We start from the raw sequence: 23,137 nt of genomic DNA, 5'->3' as shown, positions 1-23,137 counted from the left end.
CCAGTTTCCAAGGACTTTAATAGCATTCTCATTTTGGAGTGAGGTGTTGTCCATGTTGTATGTTGGGGAAAAGGCTGTTTACTAAATGTGACAATAGTGTACTTTTGAGCATTTAATTTGAGTCCATACTTAACACACTAGGTACTTGAAAGTGTAAATTCTTACTGAAGAGCTTAGGTGTCAAAAGGAGACTTGACAATGACACTAAGTTTTCAGTCGACAGCAAACATGGTTACCTAGAGGTCTTGGTTCATGGACTGGAGATAAGAAAAGTAGACACTGAGCAAAAGAAAAAAATAAAATCTTTAAACTTTAATGTTACTAAGTCAAAAATGTTGACATAACACACAGATGCATTTTTCACATAAGCTTCATCAGGTGTAATTACTGGGTCTACATTACAATGTTGAAAGATGAGTTCACCGAACAAGTCTTAATCGACACGTAAATATTGACCTTTTTAAATGCGAATGGCCACTTCAGAGAATATTTTCCCACAGGGGGGAAAAAAAAATCGCTTGGTCGTACAGGAACAAACCAAACTTTCAACCCTACATAGTGGGGGGCTGTGTCCCCCACACTCCCCTAACCAAATATACCAACTCCGAGATCGCACTACAGTGAGGAAAAGGGCAAATCCCTGATGATGGCCAAATGTTTTTTTTCCCTGGGAAAATATTTGCTTAAGTGGCCGTTCAGCATTTCAAAAGGTCGATATTTACATGTCGATAAAGACGTGTTCAGTGAACTCATCTTTCGACATCGGAATATACACCCTAATTACTTCATAATCCCTTCCCTTCATTTCTTCTAATACATTCAACAAATCACATGACTCAAAAAACAGGTACTCCTATGCAAGAAATATATTTTTTATACTAATGTATCTTATACATATGCATATAATTAATAACTAAAAATAAAGCTTTAAAAAAATTAAAACAAATTTATATTTACATATTTTACTTATGTTTCAAGCCTCTGTTTTAAAACTGGTTTTAAAGGGACCACATAATTTAGCCACTGATGACGAAATGTATCAAATTCAGTACAGTAGACTCCCTCTTATCCGGTCTCACTGGGACTGGACCTTAGCTGGATAAATGAATGGAATCAGAAAAAGCATACAAAATAATATTTATAGGTTATAAATCAGCTAGAGTAACACAATTTGTGTTGGTATGCATTTTTCTAATGAATATGAAGTCTAAAACTCAAATGTCTGTCATTATTTAGCCCAGAGGAGGTGGAAGTGTTATTCTTCTCTGTTGTCTTTTGCTAAGGCTATGTCAGAAATCTGATGGCCAGTTAAAGAGGAGGCTGATTAGAGAGAGGCTGGATAAGACGGAGTCTACTGTCATTCATTTTCTCTATGTTACTGTAGTATAATTCACAGTATTACCACTTCTTTAGATTCTGCATGATTAACTCTTAACACCATAAATTTAAAAGTATGATGTTTTCCTTATCAATTACATGTTTAGCTAAATTACTCTTTTTGAGTTTCTCTGTATCTTTCTAATAAATTCTCTCTTTCAGTTAGCAGTTAGTCTTGCCAACATAAAATGCTTAGCAGTGTTCACAAACAACTAAATATACTAGATCTCTTGACCTACAATCTGCATAATGCTTAAAAACATACTGTTTCTCCGTTCTCTGATGACAAAAATGTACTAGAAGAAATGAAGAGGAGGGGTTATGAAGTAACAGGGTTGGGAGGGTGGCCTAATGGTTAAGGTGTTTGCCTTACAAACACAAGGTGCAGGGTTTGAGTCTCACAAGGGATAATTGGCTAGGCTTAAAATGGCTTGCAAGGGCAGTTAGCTTAGTACTAATCTATGAACCTATAATTACATCTGATGAAGCTTATTTATTTACATTTGTTTACTGGGAAAGTCCGACTGGGTCAGAAGCCCAATGTGGACGTGTGTTATAGTTTTTTGGCTTAGTAACATTAAATTTTAAAGTTTAAAGATGTTATTTTGTATCCTGATATATTGTGTGGTGTTCACATAAGGACTTTCTTATAACAGTGCTCTTCTTTAACACTGTAGCCCAAGTAAGAACAAATGCACTAATTGTTATGCCAACCTTCTCAAGATAATTCTCTCTCTCTCTTTTCTTTACTAATCTCTCCGCCCTGACATTCCCTAAAAAAATTAATCCTGAAATTTAACAGAAAAAAAATGTCAAATATTCATTAGTTTTAGTAAATTAAAAAGTATGTGAACAGCCATACTATGGAAAAAAGCAGGTGACCACTACACACAATCTAGCGCCATTGGTCCCATTATTTATCCGTACTATGGGCAATGCAGCAGTAGAAAGATCAGTGTTAGTGTTTTACAGTTACAGTTTCCCTGGTTCAGTTTCTAGCTGAATGACATCTGCGAAAATCAGCACAGACACTCCCCCAAAGTGTAGTTTTTTTCCCAAACCCCAAAGATATACCATAAGATGAAATGACAAGCTAATAAGTTCCCTTTAGTGTATGTGTATATCATGTCCAAAATTAGTTCTTTGCTTACAGAGTGTTGGGACATGTTCCAGCTCCCTCACAACCTTGAAAAGGACAAAGCAATGTATTACAAAATAAATTAATGAATGAATACAACATATTTTATTACTTTTTCCAGCTACTGTCAGAAAACAGAACCACAGTGCAACAGCGACATTGTAAAAATAAGGTAAATGGGAAGCTTCCTCTAATGTGATTTAAGTGATGTGCATTTTTCTAACATAATGGATCACTTTTAATACAATTATATGGTTTTAATTTATGAGACTACTGAAGTTACACCCAACTGTAAAGATGACAGAGAATAACTTAGGGGTCATCTACAATCTCCATCATTCTTGCTAAATCACTGCAGATAACAGGTGTCACTCTAAGGAGGAGTATGTTAAATGCTGAGGAGTCACTCTCCTCGCAGTTGGCAGAAACAAACTACAGAGCATCATCAAGGTAGTGTGTGCATATCATGTTCAATACTGTGGAGTAGTGCTGTGACATGTGATCATACTTCCATGTATGCACTCTACATTAAATTCAGAAAACAGTAGTAAAACTATCACAAAAATACTTAAAACCTTTGCAGTTCTGGAGCAGTAATTATTCGCTTGTCATGTACAGCATCAAATGTAAAGATTCGACCTCGGCACATAAACACTAAATGGGATGGACATTTTCCTTCAGATTCTGCAATGAAAAAATGGTGAAGAAATTAAAAAATGCATTTACAAAGATAAGCACTAACAATTCCTACACCTGCTTTTTACATAGCATTATGGTGTCCCCTGTAAAGTCAGCAAGTAATCTTCCAGTGGTAAAATAGGACTACAGCTCAAATAAAATAACCAAGTATCAGTGTGGCCTACTAAAGGTAGTCTTACTTTACAGCTAAAAACAGCAGTCTCTGACAACTTGCTTCAATTACTAATATTCATACAGCCGCACACTACAAAAGTATGGCAACGTAAATTCCAGGACAGCCTAGAGCATATCTGAAAATGACTCTATACCTTGTAACATGTATCATGTACTGACAGACAATTAAAACATACCAAAGATAGGATACTTGATACCAAAACACTTTAACAAAAGAAGTTATGTACTCACCATAATGTTCCATCTGAGTAGTTCTACTTAATTTGTCTTCAACCTGTGGGTATCGGATCCGTAACGGATCCGAGCCGGCAACTTCACAAGCATCTGCTCCGAGCTCCAAGCTCCTCCCCTACCCATAATACCACCACTACCTTCCAACCCTCAGATCGAGTTTGCTGCACCCTACACTAAACAACCCGATCCAAAACACCTTACACCCACAAAGTGCCAGCTATGAACACTGTCCATATGGTAAGGCCAGGAGGAATGTGGGAGGGACGGCTGAATACAAATGACGTAGAACTACTCAGATGGAACGTTATGGTGAGTACATAACTTCTTTATCTGAAGTAGTTTACTTCATTTGATCTTCAACCTGTGGGACAGAGTCCCCAGCTACTAAACACCTGGGTGGCCCTCATGGAAGGATATTCCAGAGCACCGCGGAACCAAATAATGCTCTCAGTTGAGAAATCAAATCCGATTTATAGTGAGAAATATAGGTATGAGATGAGGACCAAGTAGCCGCAGAACAAATGCTATCTAAGGATACTCTAGACCAAAAAGCCGAAGAAGTAGCCATTGACCTTGTTGAGTGAACTCTAACCTGACCTGGAGGAGACAAACCTTTATCCTTGTAGAGCTGAAGGATACATAGAGAGAGATCCACCTGGCAATGGTCACCTTGGAAATAGGTTTATCCAAAAAAGGTTTAGGAAAGGACACAAACAACTGGTCAGATTTATGAAAAGTTTTGGTCTTGTGAAAATCGAACTGTAAATGTCTATGAACATCCAACAAATGCAACTTGTATTCAACTTTGTTTGTAAAATTTGGAAAGAAAACAGGTAAATTAATAGTTTGATTGATATTAACCTCCGATGCCACTTTTGGGAGAAAAGAAGGATTTGGTGCAAAGAGAAACCCTGTCCTTATGGAAAACCATGTATGGAACCTTGACAGACAATGCCTGAAGTTCTGAAACCCTCCTAGCCGAGGTAATAGCCACTATGAAGGTTGTCTTCCAAGACAAAAACTTAAAATCTACGTTTGCTGCAAATTCAAATGGAGGGGCAACCAACGCTTGTAGTACCATAGTAAGGTCCCACAGGGGGATAGGATCTTTGACCAGAGGATGTAAGAGGAAGGTACCTTTGATAAAGGCTTTGCACAATCTGGAAGAGACCAAAGAAGCGGAGTTCTCACCAACGTGAAAATAAGAAATGGCGGCTAACTGAACCTGGACCGTAGACGAGCTAGCCCCCTGTTGAAAAATATTTGTCAAAAAGTCAAAGATAGTCGGAATGGGAGCAGTGAAAGGATCTAAACTCCTTTGAGAGGCCCAAAAGGAAAAACGCTTCCATTTGCTGTGATAAATCTTCCTGGTGGATGACTTATGAGCTGCCACCAGAATAGACCTGACCGAAAAAGACAATCTGGGAGTCCTAGCCATTAAGGGAATTGGAGCAGCCAAGCTGTGAGCTTCAGACTGTCCAGATTCGGATGAGGGACCCTCGAGGGGTGAGAAATGAGATCCTGAATGGGATCTAAGATCCAAGGAGGAGCTAGAAGATGAGACTAAAGGAAGGGAAACCATACTTGGTGAGGCCAAAACGGGGCAATGAGGATCACTTTACTCTCCAGTTGACGAGCCTTCTGTAGGAACTTTGGAATAAGGTACAGGGGATAAGCATAAAGAAGACCTGGAGGCCAAACATGGACTAGAGCATCTCTGGGGGACTCCCCCGGCAGGGGGTTCAGAGCAAAGAACTCGCTGCACTTTGCGTTGGAAGGAGATGCAAAGTGATCGCAGCAAGGCCAACCCCACTCTAGAAAGATCTGCTCCACTATTGAAGGATTCAGAGACCACTCATAAGGCATAAGAATAGTCCGGCTTAGTTTGTACGCCAAAATGTTGGACCCCCCCCCCAGAATATGTGTTACTACCAGAAAACGGGGGGTGGAGATCGCCCATTCCCAAACTCTCATGGCCTCCCGATAAAGAAGGTAAGATCTAGTCCCTCCCCGTTTGTTGATATAACAGACCACCGACATGTTGTCTGACTGAATTGCATTGGCTCCCAGAGGTAGAAAGGCATGAAGGGTCTGCAACGCTAAAAGAACTGCCCTCATCTCCAGAATGTTTATATGCAAACTGGTCTCTATCGGGGATCACATGCCTTGGACTGTCATTCCCGAACAATGCCCCCGCCCACCCTAGCTGGGAAGCATCCATGGTCACTGTGGCTAGGGCAGGGGCTGAAATAAAAGGTCGTCCTTCCAAGATTTCCGAAGACTGCATACACCATAGAAGGGATGACATGCAGACTTTGATTATGTGTATCGGGTGCGACAACGGAAGATCCAACAAAGACCATTGCACTGCTAGAGTCCACTGAAGTACTCGCATATGTAAGTGAGCACATGGTAGAAGTGTTATCGTTGCTGCCATAGAACCTAGGGCCCTTAAAACAGACTCTGCTGAGGAAAGATGAGATCGGTAAATGAAAGCGACATGCATCCTTAAATTTCGAACTCTCTCCGAGGTCAGGAAAACTTTTATCTGTAACGTGTCTATCCATGCTCTTATGTATTCTATAACCTGGACAGGGTTCAGAAGAGATTTGGCTGTGTTGATTGTAATCCCTAGATAGTGTGCAAGATGTAAGAAATAGTCTCTGGTCTGACAAAGTAGACCCTTGGTGGGAGCAGTAAGGAGCCAATCGTCCAGGTAAGGGTAGACCTGAATCCCCTGAAGCCTCAGGTGAGCTGTTACTACTGCCATCACTTTGGTGACTACCCTGGGGGCTGTGGTGAGACCAAAGGGTAGGGCTCGAAACTGACAATGATGGGCTCCTAGCCAGAAGGGGAGAGACCTCCTGGAGCTTCTGTGAATCTTTATGTGATAATAGGCATTCTGGAGGTCGAAGGAGCACATAGTACAGTTGTGTACCTACCATAAATGTAGATGCTCGAGTGTATTCACTGTTGCAGTCATTACTCTTGGGTTATCCTGCTGGCAGGCTACCCTCGGTCGGCCAGAATTCCAAAGTCTAGATCTGGCGTCGGTTGCTGTCGCCTCTTCCCTGAAGTCAGTGCGCCAGGGGTATAAAAGATGCAGCCGATGCCATTTTCTTCAGTTTTTCTTGCCCCAGATGTCAGGTGCCCCCAAATTGGTAGGCTGAAAAATATGCCAATAAAAAAGCATGCACCAAAATAACATTTCCTTCATCTAAAAGCAAATACAACAAATAGGTTGTATAGGATAGAGAAGTGCAGATAAGTCCCAGCAAAGAAAAAGGGGATGGTGGGTGCGTAACCTGGACTGCAACAGTGAATACACTTGAACATCTACATTTATGGTAGGTACACAACTGTACTATGTTCATCGTTTTTCACTGTTGCAGTCATTACTCTTGGGTTGAATCCCAAAGCTGAGGAAGGGTGGCTGGGCTAAATAGGATTAGGAGAGGCTATGAGGCCCTGCAGGACTGCAGTGGCAAAGCCTGCTCTGGACTTAGAGTAAAGAGGTAAGTGGTAGTGCTTTGTGAAGGTGTGCACTGAACTCCAAGTTGCAGCCTCTAAGATATCTTTGGTTGGTACTCCTCTGAGGAAGGCTACTAAAGTGGCTGCTGCTCTGGTGGAATAAGGCCTAATGCCTTTAGGCACTGATTTTCCATGTTGGAAATAGCAGAAACGGATGCAATGGCCTATCCATTTTGAAATAGTCTGTTTTGAGATAGCCTTTCCTTGTAATCCTGCAGCATATGACACTAAAAGTTGCTCAGTCTTTCTGAAAGCTTTAGTTCTGTCCAAGTAGAAGCGTAACTGCCTGTGTATGTCCAAAGAATGCAGAATTTTCTCACCCTTTTTCTGTGGATTAGGATAAAAGGTTGGTAAGTGAATGGTTTGGTTAAGGGACACACTGGACACCACCTTAGGCATAAATGTAGGGTTTGTCCTCAGAGAAACTGTCTGGATGAAAAATGATGAAAGGTTCCACAGCCATGAGTGCTTGTAACTCTGAGACCCGCCTTGCGGTGGTTATTGCTAGGAGCAGAGCTGTTTTCCAGGATAAGAATTTTATGTCTGCTGTTGATGCTGGCTTGAAAGGAGGCAGTGTGAGTTTTTCCAAAACATAATTGAGGTCCCAGGCCGGAACTGGTGCTCTCCTTGGAGGCCTAATGTTTTTGGCCCCTCTGAGGTACTGCCTTATTTTAAAGGATGAAAAAAAATAGATGGTTCCGTGTTGTAGTGGGCTGAAATGGCAGAGGCATGAATCTTAATTGATGAGAAGGAAAGGCCTTTGTTCAACATCTCAGTTAGGCATTGTAAAAGCTGAGGGATATTTGGTACACACATGTCAATGCCTTGTTCCTGGTTCCAAGCACAGAATCTCTTCCATTTTTCTGCATAAGATTTTCTGGTGCTGGGCCTCCTGGCCGCCAAGATAACATCCATAACAGCTTTTGAAAGAGGAGTGTTCTGAATGGTTACATTATCTGCCATGCTGCCAGATTTAAGGTCCTGAATTGGCTGTGCAGGATCTGATTGTTTTGTTGGGTCAGCAAGTGAGAAGTTTGAGGCAATACCCATGCTGGACCTTAAGACAAGCTCTTTAGGATTCGGTACCAGTACTGGCATGGCCAGTCTGGTGCAATCAGTATAATTTTTGGCTTCTCTTGTCTGACCTTTAGGAGTACCTGGGGAAGGAGAGGCAGTGGGGGAAAAGCATATACCGTTAGATTTTTCCAGCTGAAGGATAGGGCGTCCACTTTCTATGCTTGCTTGTGATAAATACTTGTGCAAAATCTCTGCAATTGGCAGTTTTGAGGGGAGGCAAATAGATCTATGTCTGGGCATTCCCATTTCCTTATTATCATGCTGAAGACTTGTGGATCCAGTTTCCATTCGTGGGGGTCCATGAGGTTTCTGCTTAGTTCGTCTGCCAGAGTATTTGTTTTTCCTGGCAGGAACTGTGTTTGCAGGTGAATTTGAAAAGCCAATGCTGTGTCCCATAAGGTCATTGCTTGTCTGCATAGGGGGTAGGAATGTGTACCTCCCTGCTTGTTTATGTACCACATGACTGTAGTGTTGTCTGTCTTTATCAGTAACTGTCCTGGATGAAGTAGGTCCTTGAAAGCTGTCAGTGCATTTGGAACAGCTAGCATCTCTTTTTGATTGATGTGAAGATGCATCTGGTTTGGAGATCATGTGCCCTGAATACATCTTCCTGTCATATGGGCTCCCCAGGCATAATCTGATGCATCCATTGTCAGTGTCTGTCTGGCTGTGGGTAAACTGAATGGCAGACCCTTGTTGTGGTGACAGGCTTAAGCCCACCATCGAAACTCCTGTTGTAGGCAGGGAATGAGTGCAATTACTGCCTCCAGGCTGTGGCAATGCTGAGTCCAAACACTTTTTAGGTACCATTGTAGTTTCCTCATATGCAGTCTGGCATATGGAATTAGTAGAATGCAAGATGCCATGAAATCCAAGGCCTGCAGGATTTTCCTTGCAGATAAGTGAGTTTGTGTTGCCAATTTCTTGAAGTAAGTAGTCAGATGTTTCTGTTTGTCTGGCGTGAGATAAGCCATCTGGGCAGTTGTATTTAAGCTTGCACCCAGGAATATTATCTCTTGAGAGGGCACTAGGTTTGATTTCTTTTCGTTTATTGTGTATCCTAGGCCAATTAGTAATCTTTTTACATACGCCAGATGCTTCAGAAGAATGTCTTTGTTCTCTGCTTGAATTAGGCAGTCGTCCAAGTAGGGATATATTTGAATTCCTTTTTGTCTGCAAAACGCAATTACTGGTTCCAGGCATTTTGTGAAGACCCTGGGTGCAGTAGATAAGCCAAAGGGCAGTGCAGAGAATTGGTAATGCATTGAGCCAGCTACGAATCTTTGGTATCTTCTGCAAGACTGTCTGATTGGGACATGCAGGTATGCCTCTTTTAGGTCCAAAGTTACGAGCCAAGCCTTCTTGCCCAGCATGGGCAGTAGCTGCTGTAGAGTCAGCATTTTGAATTTTGGAACTTCCAGAAACGTATTTAAAATTAACAGGTCCAGTATTGGTCTCCAGGTTTTGTCCTTTCTGGGTACTAGAACAAGTTTGGAGTAAAATCCTTGCCCCTGCTCTTGTTGTGGTACTTGCTGAATGGCCCTCATGTCCATGAGGGCTGTAATTTGTTTTTGTGCCTCTGCCCATTGATTGTGTGGCAGGTCTGGCATACCTTTTGACCTTGGTAGGGTGTGAAAGTGGAACCTGTAGCCTTGGGACACTATGTTCAGGACCCATTTGTCTTGGGTAATCATTTGCCAATTTGATGAAAAAAGTGCTAGTTTTCCCCCTAAGGGGGCTGCCAAAAGAAAAGTGCTTGGATCTGGTAGAGGAAAGTCATTGGGACTGTTTCCTGTAAGGTTGTGATTTGTCTTCTCCGCTTTTGGAGGTAGGAGCACCCCATTGTTTATGCCTGTATGAACCTTGGGGCTGAAATCTGCCTCTGGGATGCCTGTATCTGCCTCTTTGTGATCTGTCTGACACTGGAAAGGACCAGTTTTTGGTGGGCCAGTTCCTGCTAAACCTGGGTGGCTGCACCTGTAAGAAATCCTTGACTGCCTGCATGGATTTTGCTTTATCCTCCATTTTTTTTCAACACCTTTTCTGCTTTAGTACCAAACAAAGTATCATGCTGTAATGGTGCATCTAATAATTTTGCTTTAACATGATCAGGCAGATTCTGTTCCTTTAACCAAGCATGCCTTCTAATAACAGAACCTGTAACAGTGGCCCTGCAAGAGGCCTCCTGTGAATCATAACCACATTGCAAAGTATGCTTTTCCACTTGTTCAGCTGCATACAATAAATCCTGCAATTCTTTGTTCTCTGAACCTTCAGTATTTGGCAAAAATTTCTGTTTAAGCAGTGACATTAAATATTGCTAATATTTAAGCATATGGAATTGACAATTTAAAGCCCTGACAGCCAGGGTAGCAGAAGTGTAGACTTTTTTCCCCCATCTGTCTAGAGCCCTAGAATCCCTATCAGAGGGGACAGGGTTTTTTGCAGTGGAAGCTTTAACCCCTTTGGGACTCTGAGATATAGTTTCTGGGTCAGCAGCGGGGTTTTTATATAGGAATTTATGAGAATCCGGCACCATGTAGTAACTGTCTGGCTTAGCAGGTGCAGGGGGTAAAGAGTCAGGGGACAGGCCGGACTCTGAAAATACATCATCTACAATATCCAGGATAGGTGGAATAGCAAGGGGTCTGTGCTGAGGAAGTAGCGGAAAGTCTCTGAGCCTTTTCTTAGATTCAGAATAATCTTGGCTCTCCCAGTGGAAATGCTTCCTCATGGTATGTAGAGTTTCCCCAAAAGAATAATCCTCAGGAGGAGAGGCTGAAGGAATGGATTCTTCAGCATCAGAATCCTCATAGGGAAGCATGGAGTAATCCTGTTCAGAAGAGGAATCAGAGGAAATAGAAACCTGATCAGAAGAATCATACTCAGTCTCTTGCCTAGGCCTCTTATCAGGAGGGGGATGGGAGCACCTGATCAAACTAATTAGGTCTTCGGCCATTTTGAGCATCTGTTTTTTAGGCATGGAAGTCTGAGAAGGAGAATGCTGTACTTGTTTCTTTGTCTTTAGAGCTGCTTTAGTCTTTGTCTTTGAAGCTGAAGATGGCTTAATATATAGTTGTGTAGGTCTGAAGACACCCTCAGAAGCCGATGCCTGCTCAGTGGCTCCGGACCCATCTGAGGGAATGATTTCTGAGTGTCCAATACCTTGAGTTTCCAGAGGCCCAGTCAGCTCCACGTGGCCTGTGGCTCTGAGGTAGCGGGCGCCAGGGGCTGCGAAAGCACCTCAGTGAGAACCGGCGACTGGCCTAGCAGAGGCTTCGTCGTTGATTTTGGACGTCGGATACCTATCCTTTTCCTTGTCCTTGCGTTTTTTGTAAACTCCGGTTGTCGGCTGGTCCGACAGCATTATATAATTAAATCTTCGGCCAAAATAATGAAATGCAAAATTGAACCTACGCTTGATAGTGCGTTGGTTAAATCTAGCACAAAACCGACAGCTAGCAATGTTGTGATCAGGGCCTAGGCAAGGAATACAGTAAGAGTGAAAATCCTTATGAGGTATTTGCTTCCCACAAGAAATACAATTGTTAACTTTTTCTGACATCGGTCTGGAGCAAGAAAAAAGTTTCCCCAACGGGGTACTTAGCTTTAATGAAGACTTCGGTTCTGAAATTCAGATTTGAAAATCTCAGGAGTCGGCTGACCGGCACTTGCGAACTGCTTTTGCTTCAGGCACCGCGCGGCAAGAAAGACTGAAGAAAATGGCGTCGGCTGCATCTTTTATACCCCTGGTGCACTGATGTCAGGGAAGAGGCGACAGCAACAGAAGCCGGACCTAGACATTGGAATTCTGGCCAACCGAGGGTAGCCTGCCAGCAGGATAACCCAAGAGTAATGACTGCAACAGTGAAACATGATGAACATTCAGTCACTCTCTTGCAGGTACGGCAGGATGGACTGTAAAGTGACCATCCGGAACTGCTCTTTGGCAACTGACAGGCTCAGAGTAGACAGGTCCAGAATGGGCCTTAAGTCCCCCGTCTTTTTAGGCACCAAAAAAGAACCTGGAGTAGATGCCTAATCCGGACTGATCTGGGGGGATGGGTTTGATGGTTCATTTCTTTAGCAGCTTGGAAACCTCTAGCACTGCTGCCTCGCTTTGCACAGTTGGAGGCGTTTGTAAGGTGTAGGGAGAACCACAAACGGGATTGAATAGACACTGGAAATTATCTGAAGCACCCAGCAGTCTGATGACACGGACTCCCATGCCGTCAGGTGCAATGACAGGCGACCCTCGACTGCCTCCAGAGCAGAGCAGTCGGGCAACCCCTCAGGATTGCTGTGTGGGCCGGTCCTAGAACGGTTCTCGAGACCCAAAATTCCTCGGACCACCTCTGCCTCTGGGTCGGCGTCTGTCCTGTCCCCCTCTGTCTCTAGGGGAAGAAGGGCCCTGACTGTCTCAGGAATACTGAGACTTCTGGAACCACAACTTCTTTTGCCCTTGCTGATTCCAGGAAAAGGATCTTTGAGGGTTCGAGAAGCGGAATCCGATGGCAGACAGTGTCTTTCTCACTCTGGACTGAGATGTCACGGACGGTCTTACCGAAGAGCTGTCATACGGGGCATTCGCAAAAAAAGCCTTGAAGGGTTCCCCGAACTGACACAATCTGAGCCAGGCATGACGCCACATGGAAACACCGGACCCAGCCACTCCTTCGGTTTCGTGTGAAAGGACTCGCATAAATGTATTAGAAACAGCTGGCAAGGTAGCCATCCTCATGGAGAACACAGTCCTGTCTCCCTGCGACATGGACTCTGGGGGCGACTCAGCCAGTTTCTGAACCAGGTCGTGCTGTAGTCGAGTAACATGGGCTAGATAGTTCAGCACCCTAATAGAAAAGGTTGCTGACGCATAAACCCACTTCCCTAGATGATCCATCATCCTAGACTCATGGTCAGGAGGATCGACCGAGGAACTCTCCTGGGCTAGTTCCTTCTTGGTGGCAGCTGCTACCACCATAGCGTCTACCGAGGACCCTTTATTCCAAGCCGGTCTATCTGCAGGGGGCTATATTTTGTCCGGGGACTTAGGGATTGGTTCCACAGTGTCCGGTTCCTTCCAAGCCCGCAAGGTGACTAAGTCCACTAATAGATCCGTGGGGGGGGGACACCCAGCAAGTAGATGGGCCCATGCTGAAATCCTCCAGGGACACCGATTCGTCCGAGGAAGGTTTTGGGGCAGACCAACCTCCCTGCTGGTGCAAAATTTCCATGATGTCTCAGAAGGAGACATCCTCGGGAGGTGATCTGGGGGAACCTTCCCCATCATCCAAATCAGTGTCCTCAGTAAGGGACTCCGAAGAGGAGTCCAAGTGCCTCCTCTTGCACGTATGCTTGCGAGGAACCTCTCCGGTGGGGCTTTCCGGAGGGGGTCGCAAACTACTTGTTGTTCCTTAACGGAAATTGCCTGGGGTTCCTCGAGCATGGGCTGTTCCTGTGGTAAAATGACGAGATTCACACACAAAGCAGAGGAAGTCGGGGCGGAGTCCGAAGATATAGTCTAGGCCCTCGACCCATTGGAGTGAACCCTTTCCATGACATCGAACACCGAAGGAGAGTGAGCTTCCTGAAACACTACTAAGGGAACTGCTCTCCCCAGATCCGACGTGGGAATCAGAGCAGGGCTTGAAGTAGATGGAGTGCCTAGGAGGTGGCCGTGACCCGACAAGGTCAGAGCCGATGGAAAAAACTCCACCCCCTCAGATCCGACACCCAGGCTACGGCTACGGCTCTGAAAGCCACTCTGATCCAAACTAGTCGGATCCGACATGGTCCAGGCAGCTGCCGGCATCGAGGAAACCGGTACCATCTGCGTCAACCCCCCTGACTAGGGAAACTCTCGGATCCATGTACTTCGAAACCGGGGGTCGGATCGGAGAAGGAGATATAGGTGTAAAGAAGGGAAGCCAGCTCCCCGCTCCAGAAGGAGAGGGGCCGGCAAGACTCTCATCTGAATTTGTGCGCGAATAAATCTCCGCATCGCATCATTTTATCCATATCAGCTTCTGAGAGACTGTGGGTAGACCACGATGAAGCCACGGACTCCAACCTGGCGGTCGAAGAACCGAAGCTCTAGAAGATGACCTGGGCTCCTCCAGCTCTGGAGAAAACCTAGGAGATCGGAGCTGAGGAGAGTCAGGTTGGTGCCTAGTCTGAAGTTTGGGGGAGGCCCGGTCGAAGCCGAAAGGTCCGGGGACCTCTTCCTCTTGTCACTATTATGTTCTCTCTCCTTCTCTCTGACCTTACTACTCTCTCCTTCCACATGCTTAGATGCAGGAGGATGAGTCCCAGCCTGGGAGGGAGGAGAAGCAAGGGCAGGAGTCGAAGGAGAGGCAGTCACAACAGTCACCGAAGCGGCCGCCTCCGTAGAAGGGAGAAGGCCCTTCATCATATGTTTAGCCCTACGGTCTTTAAGGGCTCGCGGGTTAAAACCCGCGCAAATACTGCAGTCCATTGACAGATGGGCAGCACCCAAACAAAAAAACACAAAGAATGTGGCCATCAGCAGACAACAGATTTTTTAATGACACTCTCCACTCACCACACACTCAGAACCACAAGTGCACAGAAGGCTGAAGGGGGGGGGGAGTCTAACTACTACAGAACTACCTGAAAACTAAAGAAAAGTACCTACACTCGATGCACCAGCGAGCGGGAGGAAGGGTGGAGACCTACACTACCAACAAACACACTGAAAACTAAGAAATAGGGGAATAAACACTTCAAAAATCTACTCACAACCTGGAGCTTAAGTATCGCAATGTGTTGCGAAGCCGCAGCAAACAAGATCTGAGGGTTGGAAAGTGGTGGTGTATTATGGGTAGGGGGAGGAGCTTGGAGCTCGGAGCAGGTGCTTGTGAAGTTGCTGGCTCGGATCTATTACGGATCCGATACCCACAGGTTGAAAATTGAATGAAGTTAACTACTTCAGATATAAAGTTATTTAATTATTTGTTAAAGTACATTCATTTATACTTCTCAGACCCTTATGGCCATGATTCAGGCAACAACAGCAAGGGAAAACAAAACAGACTCACTGACAATTTAGTGTAGCCAAACATACTTGTTAGTGGGAGGTAGGATGACAAAAGTTCATCCAGAGCAACCCATGCAGACACAGGGAGAACATGCACAACTAGGGACAGGCAGGGCCAGATGGCATATCTGACCCCTGGGATCTACAGATACAAAGTAGGGACTTTACCATTACTAAAGCCATCATGCTGCCCAAAAAAATCAATTAGGTGTTACATTAACAGTGACATCTCTTAGCCGCTGAGCAAATATCATCTAGGGAAACTCTACACCAGAAGGCAGCTGAAGCAGCCATAGATCTGGTAGAATGCACCTTAACCTGACCTGGCGGAGTTAAACCTTTAGCTGAGTATGCCAGGGAAATGCACTGGGAAATCCAACGGGCAATGGTAACCTTTGATACTAGTTTCCCTAAAAAGGGCTTAGAATCAGAGATAAAAAGTTGGTCAGACTTACGAAATGACTTTGTCCTATGCAGGTAAAAACGTAATTGTCTATGCACATCAAGTGGAGTTGGTACTCTCCCTTATTTTGAAAATTTGGAAAGAAAATTGGAAGATTAATCACTTGATTAATGTTGCTTTCCAAAGCTACTTTTGGAAGAAAGGATGGATTAGTACACAGTGACACCCTATTTTTATGAAATACCAAATGGGGGGGCTTGACCTATAATGCATGAAGCTCCGAGACCTTTTTGGCAGATATAATAGCAATCAAGAAAGTTGTCTTCCAGGACAACAACTGTAAGCCCACTGTGGCTACACATTCAAAGGGGGAAGAGACCAAAGCTTGCAGAACTACTGTGAGATCTCAAGGAGGCGCTGGGTCCTTAACCAGTAGCCGAAGTAAGACTGTGCCTTTCAAAAAGGCTTTACAAAGCTTAGAAGAAGCTAGGGAAGCCATGTTGCTGCCTACACGAAAGTTAGATGCAACTGCCAGTTTGACCTTGATCGTACAAGAACTGGCACCTTGCTGAAAAATACTTGATAATAAAATCTAAAACTGCCTGAACCGGAGCAGTGAATGGGTCCAGGTCACGTTCAGAGGCCCAGATAGAAAAACATTTCCACTTACTATTGGAATAGACCTTTCTAGTAGAAGATTTGTGAGCCACCACCAAAATTCTTTTGACTGGTGAGGATAACCTAGGAGTCCTGACTATCATGGGAACTGGAGCAGCCAAGCAGTGAGCTTCAGACTGACCAGGTCAGATGGGGAATCCCTGACAGATGGGAGATGAGATCCGGAATCGGATCTAACATCCAGGGTGAACACACAACCTGAGACCACAAACAGGGGAACCATACTTGACAAGGCCATAATGGGGCAATGAGGATAACAGAGCTCACAAGCCTGCGAGCTTTCTGAATAAATTTTGATATGAGAGGCAGAGGAGGATATGCATACAGAAGACCGGAGGGCCAAGCATGAACCAGAGCATCTCTGGGGGCTTCCCACATTGGGGGGGGGGGGGGTTCAGAGCAAAAAACTCTCTGAACTTCGTGTTGGAAGGAGAGGTGGCTAGAATGTTGGAGCTCCCCGGAATGTGCGTTGCCACCAGAAAACAGATGGTGGAGATCACCCACTCCCACACTCTCATGGCCTCTCAACACAGGGGATAAGATCTGGTTTCCCCTTGCTTGTTGATGTACCAGACCACATACATGTTGTCTGTCTGGAGAGCAATCATCCCCAGGGGAAGATGGCCATGGAAAGCTTGCAATGCTAGGAGCACCACCCTCATCCCCAGGATGTTGATATGCAATTGGGTCTCTTAGGGGGACCACATATCTTGGACTGTCCTTCCAAAGCTGTGCCCCCCCACCCTAGCAAAGAGGCATCCGTGGTCACCTTGGCCAAAGGGGGAGACATAAGAAAGAGATAACCCCAGTGGAGATCCGGGGAATGGATCAACCAAGACAGAGTCTCTGCACACCCAAGAGATTCGAATGGGGTGAGATAATGGAATATCTAGGATGGACCATTGAACTGCCAGGGTCCACTGAAGTACCCACACATTTGTAGTTGAGCCAAGGGTACAAGAGTGATCGTGGCCGCCATGGACCCCAACGCCCAAAATACCAATTCTGCGGTCGGCCATAGTGACCTTGGTTTGAATAATGTCCATCTGGGCTCCGATGAAATCTAGCACTTGAACTAGAGTCAGTAGGGATTTGTGAAGATTGATGGTTATGCCCAACTGATGGGCTGAGTGTAGTAGGGAATCCCTTGCTTAGCAGAGTTGATGCTTGGTAGGGGAAGCAAGGATCTAGCCGTCCAGGTAGGGGACAGCCTGAAATCCGTGTAGTCTCAGGTGAGCTGCTACCACTGGCATCACTTTGGTAAACACCCTGATGGCTGTGGTGAGACCAAAGGGGAGCACACTGAACTGATAATGACTGGATCCTAGCCGGAAGCAGAGAAATCTCTGGAAGCGCCTGTCCATCTTGATGTGGTAGTACAGATCGTGAAGGTTGACCGAGCACATTCAATAGTTCTCCTGCAGAAAGGGCAGGATAGACTGAAGAGTAACCATCCAGAATTTTGTCTTGACAACTGACAGACTTAAGAGTGTAAAGATCCAGAATGGGTCTTAAGTCCCCCATCTTCTTTGGCACCAAAAAGAATCTGGAATAAATGCATAATCCAGTCTGGTCTGGGAGGAAGGGTTGGATGACTCGATTTTCTAGCAGCTTTGCAATTTCCAGCACTGCTTCCTCCCTTTGCGTGGGTGGAACGTCCGGGAGGTGCTTGGGTGGAAGGGGGAATTGGTTGAAAGGGATAGAATAGCCTCTGGATATGATCTGCAACACCCAATGATCATTTGCAATAGACTCCCAGCGCATTGGCTGTAGAGAGAGGTATCCCCCAACTGCCTCCCGAGCTGAGCAACTGGGCAATCTTTCAGGGTTGCTGAGTGGGTCTGTCCGAGAAAGGCTATCAAGACCCCCGATTCCTTGGACCACCTCTGACTCAGGGGCAGTGTCTATCAAATCATCCTCTGCCTATAGGAGAAGGCAAGTCCTGAGCATCCTAGGAGTAGTTCTGAGACTTTCGGAGGCACATCTTTGCCTCCTGCTGATTTCTCGAAAAGGATCATTGGGGGTGGAGAAGCAGATCCCAACCTCAGACAGAGTCTTCCTGGCCTTTTCATGCTGGACAAGAGTATCACATACAGATTTTCCAAAAGAGTGAAACCGTTGTACAGGGCGCTGGTAAAGGACACCTTAAAGTGTTCTGAGAATGCACAGAGTCGGAGTCAGTCATGACGCCTGATGGCAACGCCTGTCCCGGCAGCTCTAGCGGTGCCTCACTGGCATGAGAAAGAAGATGCATGAAAGGTGTTAGCAATCGATGTGAGGATGGCCATGCGAGAAGAGAAAATCTTCTGGTCCTCTGCCATCATGGACCCTGGGGTAGACCCAGCAATCTCCTTGACAAGGTCTTGATGGAGTCTAATCATGTGTGCCATATAATTCGTATCAAAAAACGTGGCTGAAGTGTACACCCACTTTCCAAAGCGATCCGTCTTCCTGGACTCTCTGTCAGGTGGTTGGACCGCGGAGCTCTACTGTGCGAGCTCCTTCTTAGTGGCCTCTGCCACCACCATGGCATCTATGGGGGATCTCTGGGGGATCCGTTGGTCCAGTGGGTCCTGTCCGTGGGAGCACTCAAAACCTTGTCAGGGCATTTGGGGATCGGCTCCACAGTGTCCGGTTCCTTCCATGCCCGAGATGTAATTAGATCCACCAGTGGATCCATGGGAGGGGACACCCAGGATGTAGGAGTCCTGTGCAAAACACCTCCAGGAACACCGATTAGTCTGAGTTGGGTTTCTGGGCAGACCACCTCCCTCACTGATGAACAATCTCCATGATGTCTCCAAAGCAGACATCCTTGGGGGGGGCCAGGGGGAACCCTCCCCTTCCCCCAAATCGGTGTCTGCTGTGATGGACTCCAGTGGGGAGTCAATGTGCCTCCTTTTGCACGTAGGTTTTCGATGCACCTCCTTGTGGGAGTTTCGGGAAAGACTCGAAAATGTCTGGGTGCTCCCGTGTGGGAGCTTCCTAGGGCAGAGAGGAGGCAGGGTGTCCTGAGGTGGCAGGATGGCAGAATCCATACGAAAAGCAGAGGGAGCCAGTGCGGAGTCCAAAGACGACATATTCAAGGGTTTCAATGGGATCAAGAGAACCCTCTCCACCACGTCAAAGACAGAGGAACAGCAGACCGTCTGAGAAGGAAGTACAGTTGGATCTGCCATCCTCTGGATCAACGAGGGAGTTGGAGTCAAACCTTCAGGTACCAAGACTCTGACTGGAAGGTTCTGCTTTGAAAGGTTCGGAGTTGACAACTTCCCCTCAAGGCTATGGCTTTGAGAGCCGCACGGATCCCAACTTGTCAGATCCAACCCACTCAAGCTAATGGCCGGCGTCAAGTTACAAGGTACTGTTGGTGCCAACTCTTTGACATGGAGAGTCCTCTGATCTGAAACCTGGGGTTGGATCGGAGAAGGAGTAAACGGTAGGAATGTGGACTGCATGCTCCCTGCTCTGGAGGGAGAGGGGGCAGGCAGGACTCCCATCTGTATCTGAGTGCAGATTAATTTCTGCATCGTCCTGTCCACCTCCGCTTCAGAAAGGCTGCGGGTGGACTGTGATGAAGAAGCCACCGAAACTGTCCTGGAGAGTCGATGGGGAGAAGCCTGGGCCGGCGAATGGATCCGAAGCTACTCCAGCTCTGGGGAGAAATGAAGAGAACTGAGCTATAGCTGGGGGACCAGTGGAGGCCGAGCGATCAGGGGATCACTTGCTCAGCCTGTCCCGGTGTCTATGTTTGCCCCTGTCCCCGGGCCTCTTGGCGTGAGTTTAACTCCCAGAGGCCAGGGCAGGAACAGAAGGAGTTGTGGGGGTAGAAGAGGCCTGGGCCCTGGAAGTAGGTGGGAGGAGGCCTTTGACAATTAGCTTGTTCCTCCTGTCTATCAATTCATGGGGGTTAAAGCCCGCGGAGATGGAACAGGAGGACTCGTGGTGGGAAACCCCTAGGCATACTAAGCACAGAGTGTGGCCATCAGCTGGGGAGAGGTTATGGCCACACTCCGTGCATTTTCTAAAGCCTGGCTTGGGATTCTCCAACATAGTCGCAGCAAGGAGGCCCAACCAGAACTAAGCTTACACACACACACACACATACACACACACACACACACACACACACACACACACACACACACACACACACATACACACACTAGATAGAAGATTAAGAAAAATATTTTTTTTTTCCGATGAAATAGCTCAGGGTAGGGATATATAGAAAGGAAAAAATTTAAGTAAAGGTAGGATAGAAAAAACACAAAAAGCTAATCACTTACCCGAAGGAAGCTCAGAGCAGCGGATCACGATGCTTATTTCTAACGTGGCAAATGAGATCTGAAGGGAGTAGGAAGACGGGGCATTTTGGGTAGGGAAGCAGCTTGGAGCAGGGATCAGATGGTGAAAAAGCGGCAGAGTCAGATCAGAGCCGAATCTGAGTACCCACAGGTTGAAGAGCAAATGAAGACAACAACTTCAGATTGTAAGTACTACAGCAGCAGTGGAAACAGTTTCAGCTTTGTACTGTGCTCTGCTCCATGGCTAACTAGATGCCAACCCCCACTAGTCAGTTCTGATTTGGTGCAGGCAGTGCATTCTGCATCAGAAAAATGAATGGACTCAACAACTGCCTGGTGCTGATGGCTGGCAGGCACAGATATAAAAGGCATGTAGAAAAAAAAGTCACAGTAACAGTAATTAAACCACAATACACAAATCAGTCTAGAAGTACAACATTTATACTATGGATCCATTAAATCTGGAGATATCAGGCAAGACCCATAACTTTCAAGGAAAATGTCACTTGGGAAACAGTAGTACTTTTTGACTGAATACATGTTGCTCTGAAATGCTCAAAGCTGCACTAGGATATTTGATTATGGCTGCACTTTTGTCATCACTCAAATCCCTAAGCAAATATGAATGGAAAAAAAAGAAAATAAATTATATAGATGACTCCACCTAATACCCTCAGTCTACTCCCTCTTTCCCTCTCTCTTTCCCCAATTCCCCTGTCCTTATACCCCTGTTTATATAAAACTATTGGTAATGTTTTAATAACAGTACTCTACCACATCCTACCCTTCTACACTTATTATACCTTGCATTACTCTATTGGTTCTTGCATGTATACTCTTTCCATTTTGTAATGCATCACTGTTGCTTCTCTGCTTCTTTGAACTACAGTTGCTCTTTGAATTGCACATTATTTTTCCTCTGGAAAAATACTGAAAATTTTACCTGGTGATCAGCGCTTTTATCCAATTAACAAATGGAAATTTCTAAAATAAAATGACATGTGGAGATTACTTCAAGTCAACTGCAGCCACCTTAGCAATTACCCACTAATCTTTGCATGCTTCTGAAAGTACACAAACACTTTAAAAAGCCTTCCTGCAAATAACATCAAGACACTGCTTGTACTGCTGCCAGACTTGCCTAATGTGGCAGGCAACTGAGTTAACTACTCAGTTCTATGTTGTGCTATATAATAAGAGGATTTACAACCCATTAACCTCCGCTCATACTGCTATATGAATGTATTACAAGTTAGACTACAGCACAAGCCCACATTGCAAAGAGTACAATAAAAATCACTGTGGCAAAACACCCCCAGGGGTCCTACCTTTATACTTCCTAGCCATACCTCATCCTATTCCTGTTACTCTCTAACCACACCTCTTCCTCTTCCCATTACTCTCTAACCACACCTCTTCCCATTACTCCCTAACCACACCCCTTCCTCTTCCCAGTACTCTCTAATCATACCTCATAATCCTACCATTTCCTCTTCAAAGACACTCTTCCCACTATCTTTTCTCCCTACACACTCTCCTGTCACCAAACTCCACTAATATTAACCTCTCACTACCCTCCTCCTATCCCACCACACTCTACTCACTCTCTCATCTCCTCACTATAGATTTCTATTTTCTACCTACAAAGAAACACTATCTATTCATATAATGAATAAACAATCCATCTCATCCTTTATCACACTCTTATTCGCACTCCCACTACTACCTCCTTTAATCCTCACACATCTATTCACCTCTTTTGAAAACCCACTAGACCCAAACCAAAACTATCCCAAAAAAGAAACCAACTCTCCAAACTCACCTTTATACTTTATTCACGCTAATATAACTTCCTCATCTAACTACATACTTCCTAAATATCATAGAACACTACACACAAAATACAACAATCTAAACCCCAAAAATTGTCCATCTCTATACAGCAGACTCCCCAACCCATATTATCTAAGCATGCTACTCTCTTTAAAGGATGGTGACATCCACCCTAACCCATGACCCCTAATAACTCCTATCTCTCTCATCAACCTCAAAGAATCAACTATCCAAGCCCTTTCTAAACCATCTAACTCCCTTTTCATTGCTCATCTTAATATACGCAGTATAAACAATAAAGTTACTCAACTCCAAGCTCTAACTGAAATCTATTCCTTTGATATTCTCTACTTAACAGAAACCTGGTTAAAACCAGCAACCAAAGATAATGAAATCATCCCACCTGGATATAATATCCTGAGACTAGACCGAACATCCAAGAAAGGTGGAGGGGTTGCTATCTTATACAAACCTAGCTTACAATTAACCACTCATAACTGCAAACCACCTTTAGACTCCAGTGCAGAAATTCTTATATCCAAACTTCTTCTTAACAATTCCAAATCCATCTATATTATCTGTATATATCTACCTCCTGGTAATAACACAGCAACTATGGAAAATATACT

The 23,137-nt window shown here is 45.1% G+C and overlaps 1 protein-coding gene across 3 annotated transcripts in view; it reads right to left on the bottom strand.

The window, feature by feature from the left end:
• CROT (carnitine O-octanoyltransferase) overlaps positions 1-23,137 on the bottom strand; it is a 1,004,553-nt gene that overhangs the window by 732,125 nt on the left and 249,291 nt on the right. For all 3 annotated transcript variants that reach the window (XM_044067515.1, XM_044067513.1, XM_044067514.1), the window contains exon 6: positions 3,091-3,199. In XM_044067515.1, coding sequence (XP_043923450.1) covers positions 3,091-3,199 — 109 coding nt within the window. The remainder of the gene's footprint in view (positions 1-3,090; positions 3,200-23,137) is intronic.

This window comes from Protopterus annectens, chromosome 3.part1 (assembly GCF_019279795.1).
Source record: "Protopterus annectens isolate FY-2018-M chromosome 3.part1, PAN1.0, whole genome shotgun sequence".
In the NCBI taxonomy this organism is placed as follows: Eukaryota; Metazoa; Chordata; order Ceratodontiformes; family Protopteridae; genus Protopterus; species Protopterus annectens.
The sequence above is the reverse complement of the archived record's forward strand: the minus strand, read 5'-3'. Positions and strand labels throughout refer to the sequence as shown.